Here is a 12882-nt window from a genome sequence, read left to right as displayed (position 1 = left end):
GGCTGACTTATGGTAGAGGTAAATGACGAAATTCCTTTCGAGGAAGGGGAGGACAAGAGAGAAATGCTTTTGGGGGTCGTGGTCTACTTCCAACTCCCAGTATACAGTGACAAAAGCCTATTCCTACTTGCTTCCTATGCAATAAGAAAGGGCATATTAAAGCAAATTGTTGGTTTAACCCTCAAAATAAGTGAAAACTCCCACAAAAAAGGGATGGAGAAGTAAAGGAGTTGCTATTGGCAACCTTGGCAAGCTTGAATATGAAACAAAATGATAAAGGCATTTGGTACGTCGACTCCGGAGCAGCGACCCACGTCTCGGGTGATGCTAGTAAACTCTTGAATCTTACTTCTTATGTTGGTAAAAATAGCATAGTCATGGGAGATGGTTCTCATCACTCCATCTCACATATTGGAAATGTCATTATAGTCATGCCCAAGTCTTCTATTAATCTTTCAAACGTTATTCATGCTCCTAATATTCAGAAGAACATTGTCTTGTTGATGATGTTAATGCATCAGTTGAATTTACTCCCTCTTCTGTTTATGTCAAGGATCTTCACACGAGGGAGACATTCGCTGAGGAAAAGAAACGAGGCAATATGTACATCTTTCAAGAATATCCCTCCTTCTCTGTTCATTCTGCCCAGTGTTATTAAAAACGCGCCTCAGGGCGCAAAAAGCGCGTCTCGCCTCAAGGTGAGGGCCTTTGTGCCTTGAGGCGCTGGTATAAAGCGTAAAAGCCTTGAGGCGCATGCCTCACACGCCTTGAGGTGTACGCCTCAGGGCGAAATGCGCCTCAATGTGAGGCGTATGCGCCTTTTTTTGGTGGTCAAATGGGGGTCAAAGCCCCCATTTGACCAAAAAATAAATGCTTTTAAATCAGGGCCCCGACCCTAATTAGGGTCGGGGGCCCTAATTTCTCATTTTGTTTTGCGGTTTCTCTCTCGTCTCTCGCATGCAGTCCCTCACTCGCCTCTCTCTCACAGTCCCTCACTCGTCTCCCACTTCTCGTCTCGGTGTCTTTGGAACGAAGACAGGGCTGCCGCAGCCATCATGTTGGAGGCTGCCCACTGCTCGTCCATGGCCACCATTAGTACTGAACAGAAGAGAATTCCGATCTTGCCGGGTTTCGACCTTAATGAGGTGGGGCCACTAGAAGAAGCTGGTCTTGATGCTCTATACAGTATGATCGATGTGGTTCCTGCAGCTGCAAAGCTGCTCAGAGTCGATGCTGCGACCGACAATGCCGCGTTTCTAATTCATGATCCATCTGCTTGAGTTTTTACAGTGTTTCTGGTGCACAAATCTACTGAATATGAATCGGTCCAGACCTGGGGAGCTCGGATTTTGGTGTCTGGTTTCTTTCTTCTAACAGAGTAAAGCAATTTTGGAGTGCCTGGAGATGGCTTGAGCATGAAGCAAGAGAAAACAGAGGAAATGTTGGTGTTTCCCTCACTGTTTTTTTTTTCCTTATTTTTTCTTTTCTTTTACTGTTTAGTTCTTTTCATTTTCTCTGCTGCAGCAAAGCACAGGTATGAAGGATAACAATTTGTTTTCTGATCCTGAAAGTCATGTAAACACTTTTTTTTTCTGTACAGTTGTTAGTTCTTATTCTCAGGACATGCAAGCTTTATTGGTAAATACTGCTAAGTCTTCGGTATTGAATTTCATGGGCCTACCAATGTTAGTTTTCGGGTTTTTACTTTTCTTTTGAAGTGCTACTTTTCCTTGTTGAATGATGCACTTATTTGTCATGTTCTGCATTGCAGTTATAAGTCCCTCCCTTCTTGGCCTCCTCCTTCCCGCCGAAAGCAGCCGCGACGCCGGCAGCCCTTGCCAGACCCCAGGTAACCCCGACCCCCTTCATTCTTTTTCCTTCGTGTCTGCCGCCCTCTCTTCAATCTCTCCATACGGCAGGTATCAAGGATTAAAGTTGTTTCTGACTGTTACCTTATATGCAATCAAGTTTCTAGGGAATCATTTTTTTTGTCATTTTTGTGCATGTCCTCTTACAGTTCTGTATTGATGATTTTTTTGTATGTTGCTGCTGTCTATCTAGAAGAGCAGATGGGCATTAGATGCAATCTGAATACTTGGCTGTGGTTGACATTGCTTTGTTATGCTTTGATTGTAGACACTCTTATTTTTTGGTTGTTTGTTTTTAAGTGCAACTATGTTATTTTTGTTGATACATTCTTTTGATCTCATATATTTGGTTACTTATAATGGATGTGACTTGTAGGAGCAGAAAATGCATCAAATTATGTGTAGTGTGTAGCTTTTACTCAATAAAGAAGCTTAAAGATGTGCAGGGGGCTGGCTTTATGCCACTGACTTGCACCATTTCAAATATAGCGTGACTAAACTGTTTAATATTCTCATTTTACAATAGTTTCCTGATATTTCTTTCTATGCAGATGATGGTGGTGGCATGGATCTGGATAAAATGAGGCAATGCATGCCACTTGGATATTCAGTAAAGAGCAGGTTAGCAAATACACTTGGGCAATGTGAGCTATTATTTTTTCTGTATTACTCATACTATGCATACTGTTAAAAGAGGAATGTTCTTAGACAACATTTCTCGATGTAGACTACTTATCTACCTGTTATCCAATGGAGCATATAGTATTGACTATCGAGTGATGAACTATTTTCATTTGATGAATGCTCATATAGAGAGATACTTACATTTTTTAATATGCATTTTGTTGTTAATGTTAATTTTTTATTGAATAAATGCTCATATTTTATTTCTTAGATACTTACATAGATCAAGTTGTTGCATTAATGTTACTTTTACATGTTAATCTCATATTTTTTTTGTATTTATTTGAGATTTTTTATTTCGTGTTGGTTGTTGCTTCATCAATAAAACATTTCTTATTTATTTATAATTTTAGATAATTTTTATAATTTTTTTAAGTTAAAAAAAAATTTAGAGGCTTACGCTTTGCGCCTCGATGCTTACGCTTTGCGCCTCGAGGCTTACGCCTCGCCTCAGATTTTGGTGGAGCGCCTCGCTACGCCTCAACGCTTTTCACAACACTGCTTCTGCCTATTCATCCTTGAAGCCTCATCAACATCCATCTTTTGTTTCTTCTAAATATGTGTTTGCCATCTCTAAATATAATAAGCCAACTCTTTGGCATAGTCGTTTGGGTCCTTGTGGTCGTCATTTTATTGAAAAACTTGTCTCGAATAATTTCATTCCCAAGTTCAGTCTGACTTCAGAAGCCAGTGATATAAAGTGTCATAATTGTCATTTATGTAAGAGTCGTGTTTTGCCCTTCAATTCAATTAATAAGAGAGCTTCAAGGCCCTTTGAGGTCATATGTTCTAATGTCTGGGGTCCTGCCCCAATTGCTTCTTTTCCTGGTAGTAAATATTATCTTATTTTCGTTGATAGTTATTCACGTTATACTTGGGTATTTTTCATGAAGCACAAATTAGAAGTTTCTGGATTGTTTCAAAATTTTCATTCCTTTGTCCAAAATCATTTCTCTACCAACATTCTCAATTTCCAATGTGATGGAGGAGGTGAATTTTTCTCTAGTGATTTTGTTGGTTTTCTTCAACATAATGGGATAAAGATAAGAGTGCCTTGCCCATATACACCTCAACAAATTGAGATTGCTGAGAGGAAGCATCGACATATTGTTGAAAATGCAATGAGCATGATGCACGAGAGTAATCGCCCTATTACCCTATGGGCAGAAGCTTTCCACTCCACAGTCCATGTGATAAATCGATTGCCCAAGACCATTTTAGAAAATAAGTCACCACTTTTCTCTCTATTTGGCATACAACCCGATTATCATGAATTACGTGGGTTTGGATCCGTTTGTTATGTTCACGTTGGCAGCTCATTGAGACATAAGTTTTAAGACAAAGCCTTAAAGTGCAGGTTTGTGGGATATGCTGAAGACTACAAGGGGTATAGGTGCTATGATCCATTGAGCAAACGCGTCAAAATATCGAGAAATGTCGTTTTTGACTAAATGAATTTTGACAATCAGCCTGTTAACTCAAGTCTTCATGTTGCTGACTCAAGTCCCAGTGTTGAGGTATACTATCCATGGTTAAATTCAGAACTCTTCTCCAATGCTAGGGAAGATTGTCCTACAGATTGCAGTCAAAAGAAGATATGTGAGGAATCAGCAAATGCATCTGAACCAGAAGATTGTCCTATTGAATTGATTTTGTATTATCATGTGAAAAACCTTAAATGTAGAGAAAACCTCATGTTTATGTTTGAGGAAGTATATCCAACTATACCTTGAGAAATCATCCACATAAATAACATAATACGAAAAACCTCCCTTAGACACAACGGGTGCCGGTCCCCAAACATCTGAATGCACAATTTCAAAAGGCTTAGTTGAAAACATAGTTCTTTGTCCAAAAGGCAAGCTTCTCACTTTACAAGAATACAATCATTACAATTGAAATTGTCTTTACATAAAGTTTTAGCAAAATGTAAATAAGAAAGCTTGACAATATTTGGATGCCCAAGGCGTTTATGCCAAACATTTATATATTTATGTTGGGCAATATTACAAAAAGAGGGTTTTGGAATTTGAAGAAATTCCATAAGATAAAGATCTCCCTTCCTAGAGCCTTCCCCAATCAACTTCCCGGACTGGCGATCCTGTATCCAACATTTATTTGATGAGAATTTGATATCACACCCATGATCCGATAGTTGAGAGACGGAAAGCAAATTTAAATTTAGTTTTGGTATAAATCTAACTTCAGGAATAGAAAAACATTGTCTTTCAAAATCACCAATTCCTTTTATTTCAAAAAAAAACCCATCCGCGGTAGAGACAAAAGAGGGTCACAAATTTTTTGAGTATTTAGAAAGTGCAAAAACATTTGGAGTCATATGAAAGGATGCACCCGAGTCTAAGAGCCAAAGAAACTTACCGGGAAAAGAGAAGGTGGTCATGGCGGCTCCGGAAACGGATCCCTTGAGGAGTGGTTGAAGAGCTTCCATGATTTGATTGAGAGACAAAGTAGCATGGTTGGAAGTTGATGGACCTTCCTCCTTGGTTGATTGGAAAGTAGTAGACATAGCCACCATCTTCTTCCATTTAGGGCATACCGGTTTAATGTGACCCGGTTCTTTGCAAAAATGGCATATGATCTTAATATAATCTCTTCTTCCATAATGCCCATCATTTTCTCTTCCTCCTTGATTTTTGTTAAAATGAGGGGGTTTATAGGTTTTAACATTATTCCCCGGTCTTGAGACGGCATAAGCACCCTCATCCTCATCTTTAGAGGGAACGGCCAACACACTTAGATTGGTTTTATTCATTCCCAATCTAGTTTCTTCTCCACTTAATTTGGTAAGCACATCTTCCAATGGAGGAGAAGAGAAAGAAGACAAGAGAGAGGATCTAGTTTGTTCAAACTCGGGTCTAAGCCCATTTAAAAAGTTAAAGAAATGATCATTTTCTAATTGTTTGGCCCTCAATTCAATAGCCTCACCACTCCATTTAGGTTCTTGGAGAGCAAGTTCATCCCAAATAGTGGATAACTCGGCAAAATACTCTCTAACGAACATTTCTCCTTGTTGAAGAGTTAAAGCCTTCTTTTGGAGATAGTATTTATGGGACAAATCTCTTGAAGTATACATTCTTTCAAGATATTCTCATACTTGATATGCCTTTTTGAACTTTAAAATGTTGGCATTAATTTTGGTCTCAACCAAAGAGAAGAACCATGAGAGTATTTTGTAATTTTTCATTTCCCACTCTCCATGCTTCTTATTGTAATCTTCAAAAGCCTTTTCTCTTTCTTCTCTCTCAAGAACCTTGATCTCCCCTCTCTCAAGGATAGTAAATTTAGGTTCGGATTCGGGAATAGTTCCTTGAACATATCCCCAAAGACCCTTTCCTTTTATATGGGCCTCCATATTCCCGACCCATACATGATAATTCGTTCCATTTAATTTGAAGCCAAGAGAGAAGTGTGAACCCTTTTCGCCCATTAGAGAGGATACAAAGAGAAATAAATGCGTACCACAATGCGAAATGAGTTCCTTCTTGATGTAGAAAGCTTCTAAAATATAGAATGAAGGACCGAGTCTTCACTCCAACCACCACAACTTAATGGCAAGCTTTACAAGGTACTCCAACGAAGAGAGAAAAGTGCACGATCTTCTTTTCCTTTAAGCCTAGCTTTGATACCATGTGAAAATATCTCAAAAAGGAGATAAAGTGTGTGATAAGCACAACACCACCAATGTGCACAAATGCACAAGAACACTTAGAACAAATGTACACGAAGGTACAATAAAAAAACTCAAATGCACAAAGGCATACAAAATATAAAGAATTTTATTGAGAGGAATGGAGAACAAAAGCTCCAAAAAGTTGTTTTTACAAAGGGGGAACTCCCCTATTTATAAGCAAGCAAGGAGCCTTGGAGGGGCTCCACTAGCTGTTGGAGCCCCTCCAACGGTTAGAATTCTAACCGTTGGAGAGGCCCAACAGCTAGTGTTGAGCCCCCTCCAAGTTGACTTGAGTCAATCAAACAAGAAAAAGAAAAAATAAAAGAAGAAGTAAAAGTACAAAAACATTACAACATATTCATAATTATGAATATGCGCAAAAGAAGGGAAATGACTATAATACCCTTGCGGGTTTTACAAGAAGAGAGAGAAACATATATATTTACATATATATATAAAGATAGATACATATACATATATACATCATGTATATATGTATATGTATCTCTCTTTATATATATATATGTAAATATATATAAGAGAGATACAATTTAACAGATACATCCTATCTCAAATGAAATTAGCTGCAGAAATTTGTACCAAGTAAGGAATATCTGATGAAAAGAAAGTTGAGACTCCCGAAGTTATCAATGCAAAACTAAGGCTTGAGGATGGTGTTCTTCTTGAGGATCCAACCCCCTTCAGTCAATTAATTGGATCCCTCACCTATCTATCCATCACACGTCCAGATATAGCTCATGCGGTCCATGCAGCAAGCCAGTTTCAGCATGCACCTACTTCGGTTCATATGGCAGCCGTAATGAGAATTGTGAGATACATCAAAAATACCATCTCCAAGGGACTATTCCTATCCTCTTCCTCATCTCTTGAGTTAACTGCTTTTACTGATGCTGACTGGGGAGGAAATCCCAATGATCGTATCTCAATTACGGGTCTTTGTATTTTTTTAGGTGAATCTCTCATTTCGTGGAGATGCAAGAAGCAGCAGAAGGTCTCACTATCATCCACTGAAGCTGAGTATCGGGTCATGGCAATGACAACTATGAAAATCGTATGGCTCAGGAGTCTCCTTGGTGACATGGGTGTTCCCATTTTCACTCCCACCAAGCTCTGCTGTGATAACAAAAGTGCGATATACATTGCCAGCAATCACACTTTTCATGAGCGGACCAAGCATATCGAAATGGATTGTCATTATGTTTGAGACGAATATCTCAGAGGAACTATCACATTACCATATGTTACTTCAGAATATCAACTGGCTGACTTCTTCACCAAGGCGCTCCCAACTCCACGATTTATGTTTCTTCTTAGCAAACTTTCGGTATTCTCCCCGTAAAGTTTGAGGGGGCGTGTTAAATTATGTATATATTAATATATATATACATATACTTATATATATATATATATATACATTCGTATATACATAATTCATTTTCTTTTTTTGTACAACCAAAAACCCGATAGGGGTGTTTTGGTAAATTACCATGTAATTTTTCCCTTTTTTATTTTTTATTTTTTATTTTTTATTTTTTATTTTTTATTTTTTATTTTTTCTTTCTTTTTCCCTTTTTTCTTTTTCCTTTTTTATTTCTTTCTTTTCGCTTTGGAGGACTATAAGGGGCCCCACCCATCTAGTCGTTGGGGCACCAACGATCATATTTATGACCGTTGGGGCTCCCAACGACTAGAAGGGAGCCCCCTTTATGGTCCCCTCTTGAGTTCCTCTCCTCTATAAATAGAGGAGGCTCTCCTCTTGTAATTGCATTGGGTTTTCACCCTTCTCTTCCTTTCTTCAATAATATTCAACTTATGACTTTAAGTCATTTTCTACTTTTGTGAGTTTTGTGTGTACACCTTTGGTGTTTGTGTTCTTCGCTCTTGTGGTCACTCTTAAAGAGTGCTTTTGCTCTATTGGTGCTTCCGCCTCTTTTTCATTACACTACTAGCTTGTTACATTCAATGAGAGGCATTCAGCCAGCACGACTTATTAAGGTTAGAAAGTCCTTAATTAATTGTTGCACCCATTTATAATCAGTGATGGAGCCACATTGAGGTCAGGGTGGGCACGTGCCCACCCTGACCCAAAAACTCCCTAATAGGGGGTTTCAGGTCAAGGGTGGGCAGTGCCCACTCTGACCCAACGAAAGAAGGAACAGCAGGGTGGCAGTGCCCCCCTCCCCACCCGATGTCTCTCTCTCAACAATAATCCCCCCAATGGAGGGGTTTGCTAAGGCTGGTAAACAAACCGAGCTTGGATTGTTCGAGCTTGGCTCATTAAAACTACACCCCTGCTCTTTGCGAGCCAATTACGAGTTATTTTTTAAGTGTTTTTTAAAGCTTGATAATGTATAAACTATGTGTATAGTACATATAAATATATGTTTAATCCATGTACAAAACATATATAATGTGCATTTTATGTAAATAATATATATAATATATGAATAAATATATAATATAAAAGTATATATAAATATATAATATGTAAAATGACCTATACAAGTCAAGTCAATCAAGCTTGCCATGTTCGTGCTCCGCTTATTTACCTAAATGTGCTAGATGATAACTTGCCTCGCTGAGCTCAATTTCTGAGTCGAACTAAGCCAAATGGCAAGTTGTTCATCTTGTTTCCCAGTGCTAGAGTTTGCGCCCACCCTAGTTCAGATTCCTGGCTCCGACCCTGTTTCTAGTAGAACTAGATCAGCTTGTAAAGAGCTCATGGCCTTCTTGGCTCATTACAATCTCACAGACTCATTATGCACTTATTTTCTTTATTTCATTAAGTAAACGTTGTAGGGCATTAATATCAGAAAATCAGTAGTTCTACACTCGAAAAAAAAAGGGGGAAACTTACACTCCTAAGACCAAGTGTCCAACTCCATGAGCTCCAATCGAGTGGGAGCTTCACAAGCATGAAACAAGTTTGCATGCTGCAGCTTAAGATTGCACCAAGCTCCATCTCATCCCATTGTATATAATTCACACAAGCTAGGTGAGCTTGAACACCCAAAGATCATAGTGAATATGGGACCTAGCCATGACTGTTATGGAAAAACCTTGGCCAAAGCTACCCAAAGAACATGATAAGCCAAGCTTGAACACCCAAACCTCAGCTTGCCCAGTTCATTTACCAGCTAGAAAACAAGGCAACAATCACACTTTCACACACATCTTTTTGTTTCAGAAAAAAAATGCAAAAATTATATGTTTTACTCACACCTATAGCATACAAAATAGTGCACCTTTCATCCATTGTAGTATTTTTCTGTGTTATCAACCTATTATCAATAATATAAAAAAAGATGGAAATAATGTTATAAAAAAGACGAAGGAAAAAAAACAGTGACAGCAATAGCAACAATAATAACATCTCCCACTAGGTAAAAAACTAAAAAGGGGTTTGCGTTACTAAGCTCTTAAGAAAGTGGAGGCAGACCAAGATTCAAACATCAAAATGTAATGTGCCACATTACCTGCACCATTTTTCTTCTTCTGCCTCAGTGGAACCAGCCGACTTCCCTTCTGTAGGATTAATCAGCCGCTGAAGGGTCTCTACTACCTCTAAAACAGATACAAGAAACAGCAAGCTCATACTTTGCTTGATTTTCCTTAGAATGAGAACTTCAACCACACATTCATCAAAGGAAGACTACACATAACTAATCAAAACCAGGTCAAACTCAAATTTATACTACTCACATATTACAAAAAAGAAAAAAAAAACTCGCCCGTACCAATGAAAGGCATTCATCTACAAGCGGATGAAAGAAAAAAAATACTCACGTGCAGAGTCTGTAAGCTGTTTTCCATCTATGACTACGATGGGCACCTTCTTATACTCTGACCATTTTATCTCCTTCTTACTTATGGGGTTCACCTCGATCACCTTATATGGCAAGCGGTTGTAATCCAGAAAAGCTGTACATATGCATCCAATTCACATTATACAACAAAGACGCAACAGAATTATGATCGATTAGCGCAAGCATAACCGTGCAAAAATTGAATTTGTTATTAAAGTATCTTAAGAATGTGGGATGGCACCACAACAAACACTATGCATCATTCCCACTGAAAGGAAATCTTTGGAAAAACAAAGTGAAGAGAGAAAGCATACCTTGAAAACGCACTAAATTCTAGGTTTTGAGTTAAATAAAAACCAAAATTCCCGCCATGATCATGAAAAAAGCGAAAAGAAGAATGAAAATAGCAATTTTTTATTGAGCTTACTTCAAAATGAAAGCACAAAAAAAAAAGCAAAAGAGCCACTAGGAACATAGACGTAAAGTTTCTAAAAAAAAATCTTCCATAACGTAACATTCCCGTTAAAATATCTTTTCCCGTTACACCATGTTCGCCAAACAACTCAATTCGAGAGAAACAAAAAGAAGAAACTGAATCAGTGGAATATTCGTGATCATCATAAAACGTGAACTCGATCAAGAACACAAAACACAAAGAAAAGCAAGCAGAACCCAAACGTGAACTTCAAGGAAGCCATCAATGGTATTCGCTGAAAACGAGATTTGTGAATGAATACGAAGAAGAAGAAGAGGTGAACACCAACCTCGGACCTTGTTGCAGAAGGGGCACGCCGCGTACTGATACATCACGAGCTCCTTCGGAGAGAAACCTGGCGCCGATTTCTCTGGCTCCGCCGGCTCCACCGCGGCTGCCACGGCTGTGGCGAAGGAGGAAGAGAGAATTCCAGCTGCGGCGAACGGGAATTTCCGGGAATTGGTTACCGGAGGAGACAACCATGAGGATGAAGATGATGGTATTGATCGTAACGGTGATGAGGATGATGGGAGGAGATGCGCCTTCAGAAGAGAGCGGCTTAAACCCTGAACCCTCCTCATTTGCTCTCGCTGTTTCAAGTATATTTCTCTCTTTCCTTCCTCTCCGGCTTTGATAGACTGCATTTATAGGCGGCCCCGCTCTCTTGGAATGTTCAGGAAGGTGGTGATGGACCTGGTGGTGACTTTTACAGGTCCGGATCCGGGTTAGAATGGAACGGACCTCAACAGGATAATGAAGTGAGCAGTGTCACGAACTTCGATCCCAGTAGGGATGTCAATAAATCGGATTTTATCGGATTTTGGACCGAACTAGATTTTGTTTAGCTGCATTTGGTAAGACAAAACCATATCAGAATATATTATAATTGGATACAGATGTGATTTTTTTTTTGCTACTGAATCAGACAAATATCCAAGTTTGATGGATATCCGAATCCATTTACACGTAAAAAAAGTGGGTCTGGCATGAGCTTTTCACCATCCAAAACTGAATAAGAATTTGAATACGTTTAGTCAGCATCCGATTAGTCAAATATGGTATTGGTTACATCTTACCCGAATTCGATCCGCTTACATCCCTAGATCAGCAAAATCTAGACAAGGAAAAATAGTGCCCTCTTATGAAATTTTTGGGTTTTTTAACTATGAAAAAATATAAGCATGTGTGTGTCATAAGCATGACATAAGGTAAAACTTTCTTTTTATTTACATGGATAAACCACTCGGAGACCTAGTTGTACTGGTTTTGTCTGTCCTAATGATCATTGTCGTGGCAGTGTAGCTTACCCCTGACCCAAAGAAATAGTCATGCTTAGACTTGCACAAGGGGTGACGCCCATGGAATTTGAACTGCCTAGGTCCCATTACACTACCTTAAACCCCTTTAGGGGAAGTTTTATGTAATTTTCATTAGAAAATTGTCGAGATGGCATGATTGGCATCTCCTTTTCTCCCTTTCCTACCATGGGTGAATCTAACAACCAAGCATCAGTACAAAAAAAGTTAAAAGTGTTGCGATAGCAAGTAGCTTACGGTTTTTCGCACCACTTTCCTCTTTTTTTTATGTATAAATCCCTTCATATATCTTCCCATATGAAAAGAACTGTCAGGAGAATGGTTGAACTTGCATGACGGTTTAGAAATGTGTTTTTCCTATGAAAAACTCTTCACTTTCATGGGAATGAAACAAATGGGCTTAAAAAAATCCACATAAATTAACCAGATCCTAGACCAAAAGTATGGTTTATTGATAGTTAACCCTGGTTGAAGACCACATAGTATATGGATCTAGATCTTCAACCAAAAGCGATCAACTTGTTGGAACTGTAAGATTGAACACTCACGCAGAAGGGCAGGGCAGGGGTTGAAGGTGTGTATTGTGACGCAAGAAATCGCAACGGACTTATCTGTACCCATAGCATGTAGACTTTTGGATTGATTTCTTGTTCTCAATAAATTGATAATCTTTTGCACTTATATTCGTTTCAAATTTAACCCTTGTATTCCTGGAAGGGAGTTAGATTGGAACATATTCCATGGAGACGTGCTCATTCAACCCCAAAGGTTCACAACCCTTTAACTAAACTATGGAACTATGTATTCTTTTATGTTGATTATCTTATTTTATGTTTTACTTAATTGTTACATTTCTAGATGGCCCAACCGTTGGGAAGGTTATGGGCACATAACCCTACATCTCTCACTTGAACTTAAGGGGCAACTTGTGCTACATAACTCGTTCACTATTAGGACTTAGGACTTTACATTGAAATACATTATTAAGTTGTATATTATTCATACAATCAATGTGAACTTA

The 12882-nt window shown here is 38.7% G+C and overlaps 1 protein-coding gene across 1 annotated transcript in view; it reads right to left on the bottom strand.

Annotated features, from left to right (window-relative positions):
* Positions 1 to 11189, bottom strand: part of LOC149837008 (uncharacterized) — a 32169-nt gene extending 20980 nt beyond the window's left edge. Inside the window, exons 1-3 of the mRNA XM_090005743.1 lie at positions 10835 to 11189; positions 10051 to 10185; positions 9741 to 9828 (exon numbers count right to left, since the gene is read on the bottom strand). Coding sequence (XP_089861869.1) covers positions 9741 to 9828; positions 10051 to 10185; positions 10835 to 11189 — 578 coding nt within the window. The remainder of the gene's footprint in view (positions 1 to 9740; positions 9829 to 10050; positions 10186 to 10834) is intronic.
* Positions 11190 to 12882: the final 1693 nt, after the last annotated feature.

The sequence above is a fragment of the Nuphar pumila genome, chromosome 5 (genome assembly GCF_984573655.1).
Source record: "Nuphar pumila chromosome 5, dmNupPumi1.hap1.1, whole genome shotgun sequence".
Classification (NCBI taxonomy): Eukaryota; Viridiplantae; Streptophyta; class Magnoliopsida; order Nymphaeales; family Nymphaeaceae; genus Nuphar; species Nuphar pumila.
The sequence above is the reverse complement of the archived record's forward strand: the minus strand, read 5'-3'. Positions and strand labels throughout refer to the sequence as shown.